At 33.9% G+C, this 23,618-nt stretch overlaps 1 protein-coding gene and 1 long non-coding RNA gene across 4 annotated transcripts in view; one reads left to right on the forward strand and one right to left on the reverse strand.

Annotated features, from left to right (window-relative positions):
• The window catches only part of LOC120771172 (high affinity cAMP-specific and IBMX-insensitive 3',5'-cyclic phosphodiesterase 8), a 101,798-nt gene that overhangs the window by 38,933 nt on the left and 39,247 nt on the right, over positions 1-23,618 (reverse strand). For all 3 annotated transcript variants that reach the window (XM_040099061.1, XM_040099062.1, XM_040099063.1), the window contains one exon: positions 9,721-9,818. In XM_040099061.1, coding sequence (XP_039954995.1) covers positions 9,721-9,818 — 98 coding nt within the window. The remainder of the gene's footprint in view (positions 1-9,720; positions 9,819-23,618) is intronic.
• Positions 9,825-22,116, forward strand: LOC120771174. The gene is made up of 3 exons (XR_005704957.1): positions 9,825-9,911; positions 12,124-12,436; positions 21,994-22,116. It is a non-coding gene; the product is annotated as an uncharacterized LOC120771174 (long non-coding RNA).

Here is a 23,618-nt window from a genome sequence, read left to right on the forward strand (position 1 = left end):
ATTAAGAAGAAGAAAAAATATTGTTTCAACTAAATTTATAAAAAATATAAGAGCTTCTGCTAATTGAGCACCCTTTCAAAAAATTGTTAAAAACTTATTCAATAATTATGCCAATATTTTTCTTGTTCGTTTTATTATCGGTATCTTTAGTAGCATATATCAGTCACTAGAAATACATGCATACATATGTACATACACTTACTACAAAGTGGCTCTAATGCCGCTGCTCAGCAAAGGATTTATTTCGTTGTTCGAAAGCAGCACTTTGACGTCAGTCGTGTCGTGTGACTCTCGTCTTGCACTTACTACAAATACATGTGTTTCTAATTGATATTTACTATATAAATTAGTTGTTGTATTATCAGCAATAAGTTGGCGATAAAGAAAAGCTTTCATGGTCAACGCTTATCTAAGCATTTACAGGCCTTTGTTGCTATAGAAAATTTAGACGCTACAATGACTCAGAGCGACAACTTCAGTTGATATACATATATTACGTCTACATGTATATATATATATGTATATACGCATGTACTGTATATATACATACGTATATAGTTGTAAGCCACCGCGAAGCCTTCAAGGCAGACAAACAGCTGTCGCTGAACTGTTGCAGCCGCTTTTGGAGACCTCCAATGGACGCGTAGTTTTCTTAATTGCCGTAGGTTATGGTGAGAATGCTTAGGAAATGTTTTCACACACTTATTTCTACATACATATGTATAATATGTATGCGTGTGCGAGTGCCAGCAGCTCATTGCACTGTGCTTTTGGCATATTTTATTGCTGAATTTTGTTGTTGTTACTGTCCGTACTCTCGTTCTGTGGGGCTGAAATGTCTTAACTACAAAGTCGTTTTCGTTTTTATTGTGGGTGGCTGCCAGTGTTTATTAGTTATCGCGTTAATGTCGTTTTCGTGACAAAGGCGCAATAAAATTGACGAATCTGCAAGTGTGTGTGTGTTTGTGTGTTCTGCAGCGGTGAAACAAAGCAGGTGAGTACACTTGGCAATAAAAATAAAAGAGATACTTGCGTGTAAGCGCAAATATAATTGTTTAATAATATTGTGCCACGCTTGTAATCTTACATAAACATTTGTAGATATGTGTGTTTGTGTTTTTGTTTGTGCAGTTATGTGCATTTGCAAGGTAGTTATCATATCGTGGCTGGCATGGAAATGTACTATGATATGGGACCTTCATAAATCGATATGTACATATGTATGTTAATAAAATTGAAATTCTGCTTGGCTATTAAAAATGTGAATTTTAATCAGCTGTGGAAATTTAAAACTTAGGCAGATATACATATGTGGGATAAAGTTTAAATAATATTATAAAATTTTAAATATGTACAATTATTTTTGACTGTTATAAATATAAATTAAATTCATTCAATTTAAAACAAAATTTTAATTAAAAACTAAAGAAAAAAATTAAATTTAATTTTTAATTTTATTAGAAATTTTAGTTTTGAATATACATTTTTTTAGAAAAAACAATTTTAATATTAAATACTTTAATTTTTTTTTTAATTTTTAATATTAAATAATTTAATTTTTCTTTAATTTTTAATTTTATAAAAAAAATTTAATCACATTTTTTTAACATAAAACGAAAAAATATTATTGTTTCTTTCACTTTTATAAAACGTTTAAAAATTAAACACATTTTTTTAACTTTTGAAAAAAATTAAAAAAAAAACGAAATTTACTTTAAAATATTAAATTAAATTTAAAATACTGTCAAAAAATTGTGAATTCTAAATTTATTCTCAGCTATAATTATTTTAAAAAATTGTTTTAATTTTTTTTAAATTAAATATATAATTTTTAACATTATAATAATGGCTTATATAGTTTGACTGATGTAAAAAACTATTATATTCACTTTTATAAAAAATTTTTGATTAATTTTTTTTTGAAAAGTTATTTTTTTTACTTTTATAAATAGTAAATAATTTAAATTAACTAATTTTAATTTTATTTTTTTATACATTAACAATAGATTTTGTATGTGTTCTTAACTGCTTCAAGCTTTTATAAAAAAAAATTTAAAAATATTCGTATTTTTTGTTACTTTTATAAAAAGTTTCCAAAACAATTTTTGTTAACTTTTAGAAAATATTAAATTTTTTTTTTTTACTTTTACAAAAAGTTTTAAATTCCAAATTTATTTCTCAGCAAAAATTATTTTTGAAATTCTTTTAAATTTTTTTGATGAAAATATTTTGTTTTAGCTTTATGAAATTATGTTTATATGTTTCTTAACTGCAAATAATTTGTTTAATGTTTTATTTTATTTTAAAACATATTGTTTTTTAACCTTTATAAAAATCTTTTTATATATGCAAGGTGTGTTCCAAAGTAAACAGGACTGTTTATTTTATAAAAAAAAATTAACGATATATTTTTTACATAAAACAAAAAAAATATTATTATTTATTTATTTTTTATGAAACGTATAAATTGATTTTGTAGAGAAAAAAATAACCATTTGTTCTGTTTTTTTTTAAGTCCTGTTTACTTTGGAAAGCACCTTGTAATTATTTTCGTTTATGAAATTCTTTGTGTTAACTAAACAATATATATATTTTTGCTTCTTGTTTAGCAAATTTTGAATTGTTTTGTTTTTAATTTTCACATAAAATTTTAATATTATTTTGTTTTACATTTATACATAAGTAATATGATTCATGAAATTTTTTAAATATTTTTTTTTTAATTCTTATAAAAGTATTTCTCAAAGATAATTTTTTTTTTCATTTATAAAATTCTTGTGTTAACTGTTATAAAAAATATAATTTTTGAAACTTATATGAAAATATGTATTTTTTAATTACATAATTTTTTTTTAACTTTTTATAAACAAATTTTTGTTTAAAATTTTGTGTTTTTAAATTACTTATACATTTTCTTTTTTAGTTTTAACTTTTATAAATGGTTTTAACATGTTACATCGAATTTGGATTCTTAAATTATTTCTTCTACTTTTATAAATAATTTGTTAAACTTTTATGAAAATTTTTTAAAAATTTAATTTTGTAAAAAATAAATGTATTAAACATTTTTTATTTGAATAAATTTTTTGTGTTTACTTTTAAAAATATATTTTTAATTGATTATAAACATACGTATATTTTTAACTTTTATCAAAAAATGTTTAAATTATTTTGCTTTCAACTTTTATAAATATTTTTAACATTTTAAGCAGAATTTGTATCCTTAAATTTCTTCAAAATTTAATTATTTTTGAAAAAACTCCAAGTTTTTAATTGTCAATTTTTTCAGTGTACAATTTAAGCTTAAGCCTTCAAATTGGTGCGTCGTGGCAAAGTATTATATGCCGACTATCATTCTGGTATTTGTAGACACACACTAGTTTATTATGGTGACATATTAAAGCACCCTGTAAATGTGAGCACATACATATGTATAATATTCAGAATTTGCATAAAGTCCACGTTTGTCAAGCACGTTTTTCATTGCTGTGATATTTCGAATATATGCAAATATTAAATTTAAAATTACACACGAGTGTTTAGGCATACAAATAAAGTATTTGCATATTTGACCGGCAATACAAATACTGGCAAAAATTTCGAAGAAAATATTTTTTTTTTTTTGTATACAACAATATTTCAAATTCAAATAGTCCGATACTAGCACTGGCTAGTGTTGACTTGGCTAAAACTCAAAAGAAAAATTCTTCGATTTGCTCAAATTTCTAATTAAAAGAAATCTTCTCGCATTTGAGATATTCATTTCAATAAAATATGACTATATTTTGTAAAATATTTGTCAGCTGGCAACCCTCTCCGGTTGCATATGTTTTTAAATACACGGCATAGCAGTAAACTTAAGAATTTGATAACACCCATTATATTGGTGTTCGTTGTAAAGCTGTCTTATCACTTTTTTATTATGTGGCAACACTATGTTGTTTTTTTTTAATACCTAGAACTGTTTTTATTTTGACCAAAACGGACATTTTTTTTAAAGCGTTGGCACTTCATACGAGAGCAAACTACTTTTATAAAAAAAATTAATTGGCAACTCTAGACAAAAACAAAAATGTGTACTGATTTTCAAAATTTTGTTGTCGTTGCCAGTTTTTTATGTTCGCAGTCTGCCACTTTATCACATATTGTTTATTTATTTGTGTCAATGGAAAACTACTTTGTTGTAAATTTTTCAGTTGTTGCTCTTTTCCCCCAAACTTACGCGCTTGAACGCTCTTGGATATCTCGAGAAAATTCGACGCAGCATTTTTACTTCGATCTACTTCAATATTATTATTAGCAGTTGTTTTTTTTTTGTTAACAATACTTGTGGAAAACTGTTATAATTGTCTTTTTGGAAAATTTTAGTCTAGATTCACACGCAAGACTTTCACGCGCCGAGAACCGCTACACAACCTATCGCCATACAAGCTTAAACAAGAAAGTGTCAAGCTCATGAATTTGCCGGCAACCGATTCAAGCCTTCAACAATCTCCTCAGCCGTTTGCGACGAGAATAATTCTGCCAGTCATGGAATGGAGAGGGATGTGGTGCAGCGTGTTTGTGTTGGGTGTTGCACGGAATGTGTCGTGGAATCAAATGTCATAATAATGCGCTAACAAATTAATCGCCGTGAAGTGCTTGAGTCAATAAAAATGTAGGAATGAGATTTTTGCTCTTTATATGGTGGCCATTTGTCTGAATAATGATAGATTTGCATATGTATGTGGGAGTCAGCGGTATTGCGGGTAGCTACATTGTATGCGAAAAGTATTCGTATAAGTACATACGCACATGTGTATATTCTACTGTTATTAATGTCACACTCCAATTAGGCTTGCTTTTGGTTTTTGGCACTGCTGATTTCCCAGTACACGCTACTTTGGAAAATTTCTATGGAATTTGACGGAATTTGGTTAAAGGTGCGAAGATTTTTATACGCGCCAGTTTTTATTTATAGACAATTTTTTATGTGTGTGGTCAAGTGGAATTAATTTACACATTTGTGTGCGGTGACAGTTATGCCAATGTGCCCTTTAGGAAATAAGGAGCATATTAGGAGTGTAGAGTTTTAAGAATGGATAATTTTGGGTTAAGTGAAGCTGAGTTAAACTAATTAAATTTTCTTAATATTGATAGATTATATCTTGAAAAAAAACACACGAAAATTTTCAATTTATATTTCAAACAGTTTTTAAGTTACAGCCTTCAAAAATGTAATCGATCAGTTCAGTCAGCTTTCAGTTTATCTTTAAACTCATTTTCTCGATTTTTTCAAATTTGCTAAAGAATGCTTCTCAAAGTGAGGATAGAGTTCTCGCAAGTGAGAAAAGTACTCTGAGCGCCATTCACTTGGGAGTGGCCAGACACGATTCTTTTACATATGGCTCAAGCAGCTCACGACTTCCGGTCTTAGACCAAGTATCCTCTGGGTAACCAAAAAACTTCCGTTTGAAGGTGAGCTAATTTAGAAGGCGAAAGATCCCTTCCCCAAAGTTGTGCGCTGCGTTTGGGACCCGCCACGTAAAAATAACCCCAGTGAAAAGAAGAAAACAGCCTCGGATGAGAGACCACAAAATATCATATATTTAGAAATATTTATTTAAAAAAAACTTTGTGGTGGTTAAGGAGTATAAGCCTACATATAAATTTTTACAAATTCCAGCAGGGATGTGTATTTTGTCTTATTACACGTTGGTATTTGCTAATTTAATTAATTAGCCTGATAGACGCAATTTATTCTTTTTTTGCTATATGTTTTTAAGGAATTTTCTGACAACTTTCAAAATAATTTGATTTAATTACTGTTTCTCACGATAATCTTAAAGACACGTTTTTTCATAAAAAGTGTAAAAAGAAAACTCTGACATGAGATTCGGCGGTCATATCATACAGCAGAGATATCTCGAGACTTCAGAGGTTATACGAGTAAATGGAAGTCTAAGATATTATAAAGTATACATGGAAATATACATATATGTACGTTTATTTAGAAGAAATGACTTTGAACCCAAAACTGTTCGCAAAAATGTACAATGCGTGTTTAAAAGAAGGGACATTCCTTGACCCGTGGAAAGTCCACTGATTGGTTCTACTTCCGAATCCAAAAAAGCTTTCGAAGGAATATTCATCAAATCGACCTCTGTGCATGCTTGACACAGTTGGCTTAGTGTACAAAAGCATACTAAGAAACCGCTTGGAGTTAGCAATCCAGAAACCTTACGGATTATCAGAAAGGTACTACGGCCTCATGAAAAAGACGTCCCCCATTGACGCAGTAAACAAAGTCGTTGCGCGCGGTCATCCTGGATGTGAAGAATGCCTTCAACTTAGTAAAGTGGGCAAACATAATCAAGGCTCTCTTTAATGTCTTATGAGAGCTACTTGTGTTATGAGTTATTTATTATTATTCGATACTGACGAAGGCCCTAAGAGTTATTCTATTTCGGGTGGAGGACCGCAAAACTCGGTTCTAGGTCCCCTTCTATAGAACCTAATGTATGATGGGGTGCTAAGGAGACACCAACCAAAAGCCGTTCACTTAATTGCTTGTGCACATGACCTTATTGTAGTAGCAGAGACTAAACACCTATATGACCTCCGGAGCAAATGCAGCGAGTGCATAAACGGTCTGCGACAATGGTTTTCCCCAATGAATTCAGAACTGGCTGAGCAAAAGACAGAAGTCCTGCTCGTAATTATTAGAAAAGTAGAGGAAAGTATATCTCTTCATTGATAGTAATATCTGGGAGTAATAATAGACTCAAGGATTACCTAGCATACACTGCAGGTAAAGCGAATAAAAGTCTATAAGCCTTATCAAGAATGATGACAAATAAAGGCTGCGTGCAATTCAGCCGGCTAGTTTTACTCGCAAAGGTAACGAAATCTTTTGTATTATATGCGGCTCCGAAATGGATCCATGCGCTAGGCCATAAAGCATATGCCAGACAAATAAACAGAGTGCACAGGCTGTCGGCACCAAGAGTTATCAGTGCTTTTCGAACAATATCGAGCGATGCTGCTGAAGTAATAGCCAGAATGATGCCCGTTGACATCCAGGGTGCTGAATACGAGCGAGTATACAAGTTATTAGAGACGTCTATAGGAGCCAAAAGAGAAGAGAAAGTCAAAAGCTTAACAATATGGCAGCAGCGGTGGCTAACCTCACTCAAAAGACTGTGGACCCACAGACTGTTGTTTTTCGAGTTTCCAAGCTAACAGGTGTTACGAACGATCAGGTGATTTTCTTTTCTGGCAATCGTGATTCGAACTCTAATTCATAAATTGATGTTCTGATCTTTATTCCAACTTTGTTCCACTTGATATACCACCCTTAAAAAAATAAATAAAGAACGTTGTTATAAGCGCTTGCTCTCAGAGTCATATATTTTATGAGACGACAATGTTTTTTATGACGCCCAAAAACCTTTAAACTTGAGGATCTTAATGTCAAACATTATTTGGAAGTCACTCCGGCAGTCATTTCAAAGCAGCCGGGTACATACAAATGTAAACAAATTGAATGCCTTATGAATTGAAGCCACGAAAAGTTGAGATATGATTTTGCATGTCGGAAATGCTGCTTGAACGCTAGAAAAATAAGTCGTTTTTGTATTGGATTGTGACTGTTGTTGAAAAATGTATCCAGTACGACAATCCTCAACGCAGAAAATAATCCGTCAAACCTAGCCAATCAGTCAAATTAACAGCAAGAAAGAATACCCATGGCGCAAAGTAAAACCAGGTGAAATCAAGAATGGAGCGCGATTGCCAAAATAAAGCGCGGAATTCGCAACTAGAAATGAGGTAATTCAACGTGACAAACCTAGGTCTCCAAAGCTATTTGAAAAACAGCTGTTAACAAGTATTACCTCAAGCCATGTAGCACAGACCTTGCCCCTTCTGACTCTTATTTGCTCCGATTGATGCAGAACGACCTCATTAGAATATGGTGCACATCAGCACATCGAAAAATGCCTTGATTGATTTTTAACCGCTAAACCGGTGTAGGCCTTTTGGGATAGAATCCATAAATTGTCAGAAAGATGGAAAAATGTTGTAGCTTTTGATGGGTAATACTTGGAGTAATATTGTTGCAGATAGTTTTCGTAAATGAAGGATAAACACATATAGATAATAGTTATAGTTCTAGCAATTACATGAAATTAGTTTCATCAGTCAGTATTGGCTTTATCACATAAACATTTTCTAAAGTCTTTCTTTAATTTTTTATAGGTTTTTTGATAAGTTGCTGTACCTCTTATAGATATACAGTAAAATCTCGATAATTGCCTACTTTGAGGTGGCCAGCTGTTACACAATTGACAGATGTGTGACAAATTTAAAAGTCTATACAATTCAGATTCTAAAAGGCTAAAGTCTTAATTAAGGCTTGTACTGAATGCTATTTCCATGTGTCCAACAGTCGATTTTTGGGGTGTAAATCACCTTCAAATTAAACAAGAGCATAATTGCGAAAAACCACTCGATTAACTGTGAAAAAATGCACACAAATTAATTAATTAACTAAGCTAAATACAGCAAAACTAGCACCAAATGAACTTAAACGCTAGAGAATAGCGCCAGTTAGAAGCAAACTCACACTTAACTCTGTTAGAATAGCAAACAAATCAAAAACAAAAAACAACAGAGCTCAAAGTGTACTCGTTAATGTTGGATAATTTACAAAATAGCTACAAAATTAATAAAAAAAAAATTAAGATATAAAAAAATATAAAAAAATATTAAAAAAATAAAAAAAATAAAAATAAAATATAGTGAAAAATTAAACAAAAAGTTAAATAAATGCACAAAATTGGCGAAGCAGTAGGCAATTTTGCCTTAAGTAGTTGCAACTGCAAAAATAAAGCAAAGAAAAAACTAAAAAAAAAAAAATACTGAAAAATAAAAAAACCCATAAAGCAAAGAAAAAATCTATCGAAAATAGTATTTGAGCAAGAAAATCGCTGCCAACTCCGTCGTTGCGCTGCCAAAAATGGCCATTCGGAATTGTGTCAGCATGTACTCGTCTAATATTTATTCGGCTTGAAACTGGTCAGCCGTGCTGTCAGGCTGTCAGGTAGTTAGGCAGTGAGGCAAACAAGCCACTGCGCACTGCTCACTGCTCGTTCGAGTTCAATGAGTTTTCAATTTTCATTTTATTTGATTTCATTTCGTTTTTCATACCTGTTACGCCACATAAATACAACTGATATATAAAAATCTCGCATGTATATATACATATGTATATAATTTAGTATCAGCTTTTGTAGTACTGCATTTTATCTCTTTGGCTGTGTGAAAGCCATAACAACTGGCAGTGTTGAGAAATCAAAAGTTATATGAAGCAATTGATGAATCACCCACTCAATCACATTTTAGCAAATATTATCAACCGTCATATGGGTATTTTTTTTTAATTTTTAATAACATTTTATTTACTTTTGAGAGTTACATGTACAATTATATTTGTTGGTAAGAATTTATATTTTAAAATGCGCATGGAAAATTAATAAATACTTGTATGAATAAAATATTCATGAGAGGTTTGCCTATGATAAACCTTCAGCCCTATACTCTTTTTTAAAGATTTATTATTATATTTTTTTAAGACTCTCCAGTAGAAATTGATAATAGATCAGCAATCATACAGCTTTTCGAATTATAGCCTTACAGATTAATTTTTTAATGCCAACATTATTTTGGTTTTGAACTCACCTCTATTGATTCATCTTCAGGTGTCAATGCAATGGATGATTTTCTTTTCTCTGGCTTGGAAGCACCACCCGATGATGTCGTGCCCGATGTACCAGTGCCTGGAAGCAAAAAGAAAACAAATTAATGTTTGCAAATAATAATTATTTGTAGACCCTAGACAGTGGCAGATTATAAATAACTTTTCCAAAATGGTAAGAAATGTAAGCATGCTTTCAAATGCTTCCCTTTTCATGACTTTTTGCAAAATCTATGAAATATAATATATGATTTCTCATAATTGATCATTTTCCTGAACTCGTTTTAGTTTTAATTACGTTGATTTGCTGTAATTTTTCCCCCTAATCAATACCATATTGATCATCCCCTTTAATATATGCATAAATTTATATAAATTTGTGGCACCGGAATATATAAATACTGGCATATATACACATACAAACACTTATTTATTGCCACACATTATTGACATGTCGAAATCACTCAACATTCACGCTCAATAAAGCAACACCGCATATAAATGAGCGCCTAAAAGCGCGCCGCACTTTAGCGCAATAACACTTTTCCCACTCTCCCACTCACTCACAACATGCCACTGCCAAAATAAACACACACACACGCGCACAAAACTGTTCCCCACCAAACGCACTCAAGCTGCCGGCGATGCTTTTCCATTACTCTATACTCACTGACACTAACGGACACAACTTAAGACACACGCAAAGAGCGCAGGTATGTGCCGTTGACATTACCTACGATTTGACTACCGGTTATGCCGTGATAGCTGGAATTGAAGGTTCTACTTTGCTGGTATAATGCATGGGAGAACGATGGTTCACGTGATGACGACACGGGTTCCGTTACTTCGGGATATGTTGGCGATATTAGACTGATCGCATCAATATCGATATGGATTAAGTGGGGATCGGGTTGTGGGCGTGGTTGGTAACGCCACCGGTCGATCGTACTGCGTATGGCACGATCATTGTACGATGAGAGCCGCTCAATGGCCTCTGATAATCTGGTTTTGCATTTTATCGGCGCAATTGAGCCTTTGAAATTGGGGAACGGAGCGCTGGAACGCACTGAGCCCAAGGCGTCGCTGTCGCGCAGTCGCTGTATCCGAACGAGATGTTCCGACGGGCGCTTATCGTCCGAGTCGGTTGAGGCGAGCGATACACGCCCAGTCTCGACGCTATCGGTTCTGCTAATCGGTTGATTTTTCACCACTGGTGCACTTTGTTTCACATTTTTGCTGGCAGTTTGCACTACGTTGCCGCGTTCACTTCTCTGCAAGCTTTTTCTGACATTATATCCGCTCATAATTGTCATTTTGACTTTAGTTCCTTACAAATTGTCTGCGATTTCTTTTCGTAATAATTTTATTTTCTATTATTTGTGGTTTTTTCATTCTCATTTGTCTCTCAATTGACGAGTATGAAGCGAACATATGGTTGCCGATTACAGAATATTTTTGAATGAAAGTTTTAAGAGTGTTCGAAAATTATTGAAAAAGGTAGTAGAATGACTATGCATATATACATATATAAACATGTGAGACAATGCAAAGTCTCCAGCCTGACACATAGATGGTGCTACTAGAATTAAATCCTTATGATTTTTAGTTAGCCCTAACCATAAAAATGGTATCGAAAAGTCTATCAAGGAAACTATGTTAAATAAAAAACGCTATAAAATTTTGACGTCGACATATCCAAATCATTAAATAAAGAAAGGTGGAGTCAATGCATATGAGGTGTTCCAAAATTGTTGGTTCCACGCTTTAAGACTGAATCCGGATATTTTTCTTCAAAGTGCCACAAACGAGAAGTTTTTTATATCGTGCTCTTTAAGAGAGGCGAGAGAAACAGTTTTCTTGTATTGGGTACGATTTTTTGAAAACATTAGCTTTCTCTTGCTTTTATGGTACACGTAAATCTTATGCCACTCACAAGTAATGACCTATTTATGACAGAGATCTTAATATTTTCTGCCTAGTACCGAATTTGACTCCAAATTATATTTTTGTGTTAGTTTAGGGAAACAAATTTCTAGTTAAATTTGCTAGTCTTCCAGAACAATGCTGAATAACCGAAATTAGAAGAATTTATCACTAATTTTGTAAACAACGGATAGCAATATCAGCATATCACGCAATATTGTTGGAAGGTACTTTTTGTTGCACATAAAAAACGCTTACAAGTGCAGATAACGGCATGTGTTTATCAGCACCCCAGTCGTTGTAATCTAAACACGAAAAAAATCAATAACTTATTTAGATAAAAACTAAATATTTTATCAAAAATCAGGTAAAGTCGCACAAATACATATATATAGACACACACATACTACGCACAAATGTTCATTGAAATTGAACTGAAAAAAAAAATATATATATATTTTAAGGCAACGGCTTGAGCCGCAATTACAAAGAGAACAGAGGAGAGCACAAGCGCCGCTTGTCAGTTGCAATCTGCTTGCAATCAAGTGAGCACTCGAGCTAATTGAAAGCGAAAGAATCAAATGAGAAACTTGTAAGGAATCAGCGCTACTTACTATTGCGTCGGCAGCAGAGCTTATTGTGCCGTTTCAAGTACATTTTAGAGCGCCTCTACAGTCCACAGGCAATGCGTTGATCTACTTTGCTCACTCAAGGATGGCAAGCAATAATGGCGCGCGTTGCTTATAATGTGGGATAATTGCTGTTAATTTTTATGACGTAAGTATTTCTTAAGGCTCTGATACATGTTTTTCTGTCATTTATTCATTTTTTTTTTGTATTTTTATTTTATTTTTTACTTTATTATAAATATTTATTAATATATAAAAAAGTATATATTTATTTTTTTTTAATTAAAAACTGTAGTTTTTGTCTGTCATCATGAAACTAGTAAACGGTTTGGTATTCATTTTTCATTTCATTTTTATTTTCTGGTAATTTTGGGCTTTTTATTTGTTATTATCTGGATCCATAAAACTCTTTGGGTCATATTTTTATGATGTGGCTGATTTGTTAATCCTTATCATAATTTCTAGTTCCAGTAATTTGTGGTTATTGACTCGAATACTGCATAAATGCTTATAAGTAATTTTTGCTTTCAAATTATTTCTGTTAAGAACTATACTTTTCATATCAACAGTTTAAGCTTTATCTTTAAAATTTCAGATATTATCGATAATATTTCACTTAATAGGTATTTAATTAAAACCTTTTCATAACTACTGTTATGATAGTTTTTTAAGATACCATTACAGCCGATGCATACTTTTTAGGGAATTCTGTTTCACCAACATCACAAAGAAAATTCAGTAACTTTAACAATTATATGAAAATATTGAGATAATTTTCGGACACTTTTCGATGATTCCTTAGTACAAATAAAATATGATATTTAAAAAAAATTATTTTGCTAAGTTGGTAGGACTCTCCTTAATTACTGTGCCAAATATGAGTTCGATCTGTCAACCAATTCGTTTACAGCAACTGCTTAAGTCGGTGCACCTCAGTAGTGCGTTGCGTCTTTTACAATGGATAAGAATCTCGAACAAAGAATTTGTCTCAAATTTTGTATTTCTAACCAAATTTCGTGCACGGAATATTTCCAAATGTTGTAAAAGCTTACTGTGATACAGTTTTATCAAAATTACAAGCCTACGAGTGGTACAACGCCTTCAAAGACAGTCGAGAGATCGTTGAAGACATGCCCCGTTCTGGGCGACCTTCGACCTCTACAACTGATGAAAGTATTAAAAAAGTGAAGCATATGGTGCTTGAAAGTCATCAGACGAGTGTTAGGGAGATGGGAAGACAGCTTGACAACTCTCGCGTGTCTGTTCGCATGATTTTGGTGCATATTTTGGGTATGTAACGCGTTCTTGCTCGCCTCGCTCCGATAAAGCGAATTTTTTTCAAAAGAGTCTCTTTGGACATGCTTGATCGAGCGAATTCCGTTCCCACATTCATGGTGAGCCTTATTGCTGCCGAGGAAATATGGGTTTATGAGTTTGGCATGCAAAGAAGATAACAATCATCGAAAAGGAGGGGGAAAACCGAGCCGAAAACATTGCTCATTGTTTGTTTTTTTTTGTTGATAATCGGGGTTTGGTGCATCGTGAATTTGTTTCGAAGGAACACTAAGGATTTCTGTTAGGTCGTGTTGAGGCGTTTGCATGAGAATATCCGTCGAAAACGGCCGGAATTATGGAAGAACAATTAAAGAATTGTACGCGATGATAATGCAACATCTCATCGAGTCAGGATTGTGACCAAATTTAAAGCCAAGAACGCAATGAATATCATCGATCAACCACCGTGTTCACTAGATTTGCCTACGTGCGATTTTTTCTTGTTCTTCCAATGGAAATTTCCGCTTAAAGGAAACCGTCGATCGAAGAACTAAAACAAAATTCGTTGAAGGAGCTGAAGGCCATTCCAGAAAGTGCTTATGAAAAGTGTTTCGAGGACTGGAAAAATTGTGGCTTCAGTGAATTACATCTGGTCGGGATTGCTTTGCAGGCGACAAAATGAATATTGATGAATAAATAAATATTTTGCGTTTTATTTATCATTTCCGGGTACTTTTTTGGCACAATGTATATCCCAGGCTTCTGAACAATGTTTCAGTATAAGTCCAGTACATGAGAATTTTCAAAGAATTCCAAACATAAACGTCAAACACGCGTCTTTACTTTGACAGTTTAGTCACTTTGCCATCTCTGTTCATCTGTAGTCTCATTTTGTGCTCGTTTTGAATATTTTTCTTGCTCAAACACGAAAAAAAAAATAATTTTTTACAAATCTGTTATGTCTTATCACCATAGGCGCCATATGTTAATTAATAACAGTAAAAAAATGAAAGAAGTGCAAAGCGGCTGTGTCAGTTAGCATAATATATACATACATATATATCAATTTATTTTATTTTTATTATTTTTGTTATATTTACTAATTAATTAATTCACAATAAATTAAAATACATGCGCTTAAACGCGAAAGAATACAAATGTGCGGCGCCGCGTGTAGTCTTTGCCACGTTTTTGTAAACTGAATATGAAAAAAATACTCTGCAGCCATGTACCCACTGTCTGTCTGTCCGCTCTTCTAGTTTTCGAGATAAAAATTAGCGCGCTTATTTCGCAGCTGCTGACTGAGCTGCTGAGGGGTGTAAATGGGTGTAAAAATGCCAGCTGAATGGAGTCGCACGGATTCTCGAAAAACGCAACGCAACGCCACGCCACGCCACGCCACATAAATAACGGCAAATATTGAACAGTATAGATAGCAGGCAGCAGTAATAAATAAAAGGACGCAATATGTAAGGAGATAGCAGTTAGTGAGAATAATAACAGTGACAAAGAAAAAACGAAAAAAAAAATTGGAACATCAATGCTTATAAGGGTGGCACTGCAGGGAGTCATATGACACAGTTTTTTATTTTTTTTTATAGATGAAAATGAAGAAGATTTTGTACTTTATTTAATTTGTTTTTAAATTTCTATTTTTTATATTTTTTTGTAGTTTTTAATACTTGATTGCAGCACAAGTTTTTAGTTGAGTCTTATTAAATATTTTAGGCCCAATATTTGTCAATTAATATTGGTAATATGTGGTATATATTTTTGTCTAATTAGCCCTGTTTCACACCATGATGTTAATATTTTTTGTCTGTTTTGTAATTTTATTGCCGTTTAGGGTGCATATTTCAATTGATGAGTAGAGAATATTTACATTTAATATTTAAAAACTATTTTCAAATAATTTTTTTAGCGTAAACCTGCATTATTAGCTGAAAAATGCAACTCTGGCTAGTCTAAACTCAACTTAATTTAAAGCTAATGCTGAATTCATATATGTAGTTTCATATAATTAAAAAAAAAATTTGTTGTATCATTGAGATAGGCTTATACAAGATTAAATATTTACTCAGTGTGAATATAGACTTATATGATTATAGTGATCTCATATAACAGTGACTCAGTAATTTGATTTAACTTAAGTTAAAGATAACACAGATTATGCAAATCGGAGCGGAACTGTAGCAGTTTTCAACGCAACAAAAAAAATCCAAAAAATTAAAAACCAAAACTAACCCTTCATAGGTGTGTAAAAAGATTTTTGTCATCGTTTTCCGATCTGAACAAGTTCAACAGAAATTATAGTTTCACTTTGTCGAATTTCGAAAAGTTACCTTGTCAAAAAAAGGTTTTCATTTAAGGACTTGATTACTGTCAGTTCCTATGGAAGCTATAAGCTATAGTAGTCCAATATCGGCAGTTCTGACAATTGATCAGCTTTTTGGTGAGACAAGTACGGGTGCAAAATTTCAGGTCGATATCTCAAACATGGCGAAAATAATGGACTTATGTACGTGGTAACCTACCGTTAACGGCCCAGCCTCACGGTGCTTGAAAGTATGTAAATCAAAACAATGCGTTGATCAGCGCCACAAATAATTCATACTTTTTGCAAGTATTATTTGGTTCCAGTTGGTCCGGTGGACGAAACCTCTTTTTCTCCTTGATTGGGTTCGAAACCTTAGCGTACTGTGGATCCGGCACCCGGCCGCAGTGCGGCTCCAAACAGAATTTTCAATTCTAGCTGCCTTTAGCTTAAACGAAGTTCCCCTAAGGGCCAAACCCAATATGCAAATTGAAGCGGACTCCAAGGGCTAACTGCTACCCGTGGTACCAGCTTTAAGTCTTCGGTTAGAGCTTGTAGCTCGTGCTACTACCAATACAGCACCCATCAAACTCTATGACTGGTCACATTTGTCACTTGAACTGCAAATGTCTTTTCATTAGAAGGAATCTCATTCAAAGTCGATAATATCAGTTCAAGCTAAGTACTATAGTACTATTTCTAACAAGACTACGCTGAAATTTGGAGGCAAGCTAAAAAACAGACATAATGCATATTGGAATTTAGTCGGCTCTTAAGACGGGCCTACCTTACTGCGGGCAAATTCTACAGACGGACATGGCTAATTGACTCAATTCGTTAGGCTAATCATATATGGGATCTTATTAGGAGTTAGAAACTTAAACCAAACTTAATATACCAGTTCCGGTGGAAAAAATAAAGGTATAGGGTAGGGAACAGCATTTGATGTACGAGTACTCATAACAGCATTGCAAATTAGGCTGTGTACACAGTGGCGCAAATCAGCTGTGAAATCAAAAATATACATAAATGAATGTGTAGTTTGAAGCCTAAATATACATATTATATAATTTTGCCCCTCATTCCGTTTTCACTGTTTTGCTTCACTCTGCACTTCACCAAGTCTATCACAATATATTACAAATCTGTTTAGCTTGAGTATTGTATTTACAATTTCACTTTCCTACAGGGCCACAAAACGCCTAACACACACACCCACACCACTGCATTATGCCACGCACATTTGTCTATATTTTGCATGAAAGCGTGTGTTTTCGGCCGTGTGAGAACCAATTAACATCTGATAAGATAACATCCGTGTCGTTCGCCGAGTTTTTAGATGTTAGTATATTCTCGTGTAACTTCTATCTGCGTGTTTGCTGATATTTTACTATCTTTTCAGCGATATTTTGTTCTCGCTTTATATCACATTATGGCACATTTTTTCATGTTCACTTTTATCCGCCGAAGGTTATCACTGCCTTTTGTTGTTGTTTTTCTGTTTACTATGCAATTACATTTTTTGTGAAATGCGATAAGTAGTAACGAAAAATGAGTGGGGCGTTGTTCAAAAAGCCAGTTGATGTTGCAACTATTGTGATTGAGTGTAAAAAGCTATTAGTATTTGAATATTTTGTGAGAAAAATAATTTTAGTTTTTTTATTCTTATGTAGTTACGATATGCTTACGAAATTTAGGCATTTTAATATAAAAAATTTAATTTTTTAATAAAATAATTTGTTGAACAGATTTTAAAAATTGTTTTGTATATTAGGGTGGCTCATAAATGAGTGAAAAAGTTTATCTTTGACGAGCTGAGTTGTGTTGCCATGTTCGTCTGTGTGCCTGCATATAACAAAATATTTTTGAAAACTGTTTTATATGTTAGGGTGGTTCATAAAATACAAATGAGTTGAAATTTTGAATTTTGACGAGTTGAGTTGTGTTGCCATGTTCGTCTGTCTGTCTGTATATAACAAAATATTTTTTGAAAACTGTTTTATATGTTAGGGTGGTTCATAAATGAGTGAAAAAGTTGATCTTTGACTATCTACAACGATATTGCCATGTTCGTCTGTCCGTCTGCATTTAACAAAATATATTTTCGAAAACTGTTTTATATATTAGGGCGGTTCATAAATGAATGAAAAAGTTGATCTTTGACGAGCTGGGTTCATATAGCCATATTCGTATGTCTGTCTGCAAACAATAAAATATTTTTTTGAAAACTGCTTTATATATTAGGGTGGTTCATAAATGAATGAATTGAATTTTGACGAGCTGAGTAGATTTTGCCATATTCTTCTGTCTGTATGCCTGCAAATAACCAAATATGTTTTGAAAACTGCTTTTTATATTAGGGTGGTTCATAAATCAATGAAAAAGTTGATCTTTAACGAGCCGAATTGATGTATTCATGTACGTATGTCTATCTGCATATATACGCGAACTATTCCCTCAGTTTCTCTCTAAGGAACTGCTTATTTGACGGAACCGCTGACATTCTTGTATGGAAAAATGTTTTATTTTATAAGATATTTCCCTGAAATTTGACATGCATTACTGCTCGAGGTAAAAGTACAATTTCCGTAAAAATTGTTTTGATTGGACCACTATAGCATATAGCTGCCATACAAGTTGACCGATCAAAATCAATAAAATGTCTATGTGGACCATATTAAGCTATAAAAGATTCAACTGTGAAGGATATCATAGCTGCGGTGCTGTCGAAGTTAACGTTTTTTCGTATTTTTTATTCATTAATCAAATTAAATGTTTATGTCAAACACTTTACCACTCTTCAAACAGCATTTTATGACATCCAAGTTCCATTAAATCCTTTTGCTATAATTCACTGAATTTGTCACTAAAATTATTGCAATGAATGCACTTGTTACTATGCGCTGCCGCCAAAGGCAACATTTGAAGTGGCAGCATTACCTGTAATGACAGCGTTGTGCAGTCAAATCGCAGCAGTGCTGCCATAATAAAGCAGCAGACAAGATAACACACGTCGCAAGCCGCACACGACTAAAAGCCGTTTGGAGGCATACAAATACAGCAGGTCAGCAACTGTGGTGGAAAGCATGCCTCGCTGCCAGCTGCGCAGGCACAACTGACATAACTGACAGCTGTCAATTCCATTCGAACAGCCGCAGTCGTTATTTACGCAGCAAAATGGAAAATATTTTGCTCTGCAGGAAAAAACGCTGAATCGAATTTGATTGGTTGCATATAAACGTTGCAACAAGCACAGCGGCGCACTTCAATTTGCGGCGAGTAAAGCGTTCACAAATCAGATAATTTGATTGAATCGCGAGTTACGTATACGCCCCGGTGCACGGTGTACTTATTACATTTAGTTTGTATGGCAGTATAAATGTATACATACGACCGTTCATACGAACGGTAGCGCTGTTGGCTGTCGCCTACTTGCCACAACAATCCGCTACGCACTCTTCCCCCTTGCGCCATTTTTTTAGTCGCTTGTGATTTCAACGAATTCGTGATTTTCAATTCAAAATCAATTTTATTGCCACTTGAGCGAGAGTTGGTGCGCCAACCTTCCATAATGCAATTGCTGGCGTAGCGGCAGGCACGAACGATCGCCCAGTGAGCAAAATACTTGCAATTGGTGATAAAAAGTGGACATAGAAGTTTTGGAGGTGGCCTTATCAAGAGATAAGTAACATATTTGTGATACAAGTTTTTTTTTATAAAATTGTAATTAATTAAAATCAATTAATATATTTTTATATCCAGAATAGGACATATTAAGTTTACCACAAAGTTTCTAATACCCAGTAGAAAAAGTTGGAGAGTCATCTAAAGTACATATCGTCACCTAAAATGCAAATAAACGTATCACTCTTCATAAGTTTGAAGGCAAAGAAAAAACGATAAAATAGAAACCAGTCATATTGAAAAAAAAAATAGAGTTTTGGTTATAAAGTGGTTATATATTGGTTATACATTGGTTATATATTGGTTATATATTGGTTATATCTTGGTGATATATGAAATTTCTATACATGTATAATGGATATAGTGAATCGTTAGCTAGAAAAACTTGATTTTTATTTTTTTGATGATACGTTGTTTTGCATTTTAGGTGACGAAATATGTACATATATAGATGATCAGCATGATGAGCGGAGTTGATTATTTCATGTCCTTCTGATCACACAGTTTTTGAGATACCGATCTGAAATTTTGTGCACGTCTTCTGCTCTCAAATATGCTGCTCATTTGGTGAAATCATCGATATCGATGCCACTATAGCATATAGCTGCCATAGAAACTGATCGATCCAAATCAGGTCTTTGTATGGAAAACTTTTTTAGTTTGCGAGATATATTGACGAAATTTTCAACAAAGTATTTTTTAAAGCAGCGCTACATCCTCTGCTCATATTTTTCAGATCGGCCAACTATAGCATATGGCTGCCATAGAAACTGATCGATCCAAATCAGATCCTTGTATAAAAAACTTTTTTATCTGAAAAGATATCTTCACGAAATTTGGTACAAGTTATTATTTCTAGCAGTGCTACAATGTCCTAAAATATTGTTCAGTTCGAACCACTATAGCGTATAGCTGCCACACAAACTGACCGCTAAAAATCAGGTTCATGGCATTCTGGTTGACTGGGTGGTGTTTTATCTGCATTTAATATGCGCTGCAGTGCAAATGTTTTTAGTGGCGCAATTTAACGCAACTTAGCATGCAGTGCCACGCCGCATTGGTGTTGACGTCGGCGTTAACGTTGGCGTCAGCGGCGACAGCGATGCAGTGACAATGCAAATTTGTTTAATGACGCTTATTGAATTGTTGGAAAAGTGCGGCTTATCTGCCGCTCCTACCGCCAACACCCACACACACACATATTTACATATACACACATATATACATGTATACCGCAAGCGGAGCGAACCAACAAGCGCTGGTATGCACGTGCTGCACGCTACACTTATCACTGCTGCTGTTATTGTGGTTGTTGTTATTGCTCCACAACTGTACATGCTTTCCAACGGCATTTTTTCTAGTTGTGCGTTGATTGCAACACAGCCATTGCTTTTGTGGTTGTTGCCCGCTCGCTTACTCACTTTGTTACGTGCGCACGGTGCACATGTTTGTTGTTTTTGTGTTCTTGTTGTTGTTTGCTTATTGCATTTGCTAATATGCCGCATAATTTTGTTTGCGTTGCACAGCCAAATATGGCTCAATTAAATTTGCATATCTTTCTCAGCGATCGCAACGTCAGCATGCAGCCTGGCGCTGCACTCGCCTGTGTACGTGTGTGTGCCTTTATGTGTGTTGTTGTGTGCTTTTGCGCAAATTTTGCACAATTTATAGAAAAGTTTTGCGCAATTATGCAAATTTATTTTATTCAATTATCTTGGCATAACTCAAACAACAGCAACAACAACTAGCACACCTAAAACTATCTGGTGTCTTAATCGATGGCTTCAAAGCGCCTGGCAAGCGCTGTGATTTATGTTTGCTTCGCAGGTAAGCGATGGTTGTCGAGATAAAAACTGTATACTTTTAGTATGCGGGCTGACGAAGAGAACTCTTGGAAATATTGAAAATGTAAATTTTATGCGAATGCAATCAGAGCCGAGCGGTGGTAGAAGGCCATACGGTAATTTATCGGTGGTCAACAACTGACATAAATGTTTGAAAAATTATCTACGTTACTCAGAACAGCATAATACAGTTGTGTGTAGAATTATAAGACCAAAATAGGAGAGCGCTGCGGTTTTGTGTCATATTATAAGAAGTCATTGCAAACAGATTCCCTGTGTTGCAAAAGCCCATTATATTCTAAATTTGTTTTTCAACATTAAAACTACTTGCAAATTATTCAGAAGTTCCAAATCAATGAGTGTTATGTTCTTAAAGAGCAAAGAACATAACCCTTGAATTAGCTTCATAAAATCTTATAACTTAACCTGTCTAAAAGAAACCTTTATATTCATCAAACTATGTATACGAGTTTACGACCTGAAAGAGAAACATAAAACTTAACTTCACTTTTTCGGCACCTAAAATTCGATCTGAAATTAAGGGTTTATATACAATTAAAATTTTCTAAAACTCGATTTTAATTTCAGAGCTTCCAGTTCAGAGACACAGTGGGCACCGCAAAACGTCTATTCCGCGAAGGGCTTTCGGAGATCAGCTGCAGTTCCTTTTCAAATAAATATTTTTACTTACGCTAAATCTTAAAATACAGCTAAAAGATAGCATAATATGTGTACAAATTTTTGGATTAATAAATTTAAAGTTTTTCTCAGAAAAAATTCTGTAAAATTCGCATTTTTTTGGCTTTCTAGCTGTATATAACGCTATAAAAGGCATTGATCGAAGTGAAATAATTGTTCAGAGGATTTCTTCATTCCAGTTTGTTGAGCTTTAAAATCTGAATTAATTCTGAATTCTGAACTTTCTCTCTAGTCTTGAATTTCTTTAGGAAATCTCACCGGTGTTGACCGGTATATATGGTATAAAGTCTAATAGAAGTTCGAAAATTTTTATATTAAGTATATGAGCCTTATGTAAACATTTATCCGATTTTTCACAGGTTTGACCGAAAGGCATATTAGCAACATACAAATTTCGAAAGTTTAGTTGTAACGGGTGATCCAATTAGAGGTGCTGTTTTCAATATCCTTTTTGACAGGTAACGCGTGAGCCTGAACAACGATTACAAATCGTTCAATTTTATTACGAAAATCCACTTTCTGTAAAGAATGTGTTTGGCGCACTTCGCTCAACTTATGGTCAATATAATCGGTCAACTCAGCGTACCAATCGCCACAACATCACCCATATTTAGGCCCAGCATTCATTACTGGATGATATTCGACCGAATAGATCACGTCCAGCACGCAGTGAAGAAAATATGGTAACCGTAGCTGACAGTGTACACGAAGACCGTGGAGAGTCCATTCGATCGCAGCAACTCGGACGGACGTATGGAACGATTTGACGCATTTTACGTCTAGATCTTAAATGGAAGGTATACAAAATACAGCTTTTGACCTCGACCTTTCCAAGCGACATCGCTATGCTCTATGGACTCTTGAAAAGTACCAAGGAGATTCCACGATTACGAGCCAAATTTTGTTCCGCTTAGCTTCAGGCCTAAGAGCAGAACATCGTGTGTGTGATCTCCAGTTACGAGTTGAAATGCTTGAACGAGACGTCGAGAATTGAACTTTATGGATGGACTATCTGAGATATAGCCAACACTTGAAAAGGATAATCTTCTAAAAATAAACTCTAAAGAGTGTTCTTTCAAAAGATAATAAACATTCCCCATTAAATTTGAAGTTTCGGTATTTTTTCTTTAAAAAAGAAGGCAACCTCAAAATCTATCACCTTTTACATAAATAAGTGAAGTATAGAGCTCCTGAGACGAGGGATTTCACTGAAAGGTGAGTGGTGCCAAGACCTTTGTCCAATAATGAGACAGTCTCTTATGAAACCCATTCATTTCAGCTCATTTGTAAACAGCAAGTCACTTTTAGTAGTTTAGAGTGGGTGTGGCTATCGTCAGATTTCAGCTATTTTCATAGTGTTTGAAGAAGTGCTAGGGTACAATTTTATATCTAAAATTTTCTAAATTTTCTGCTTAGCTATACAAATTTATATGACTTCGACTAGCATTTTGTGTTCGTGGAAATAGTCTGAAACTGCCCATATGTTCATTCAATGACAAGGCAATTTTCATCAT

This window comes from Bactrocera tryoni, chromosome 3, assembly GCF_016617805.1.
Source record: "Bactrocera tryoni isolate S06 chromosome 3, CSIRO_BtryS06_freeze2, whole genome shotgun sequence".
In the NCBI taxonomy this organism is placed as follows: domain Eukaryota; kingdom Metazoa; phylum Arthropoda; class Insecta; order Diptera; family Tephritidae; genus Bactrocera; species Bactrocera tryoni.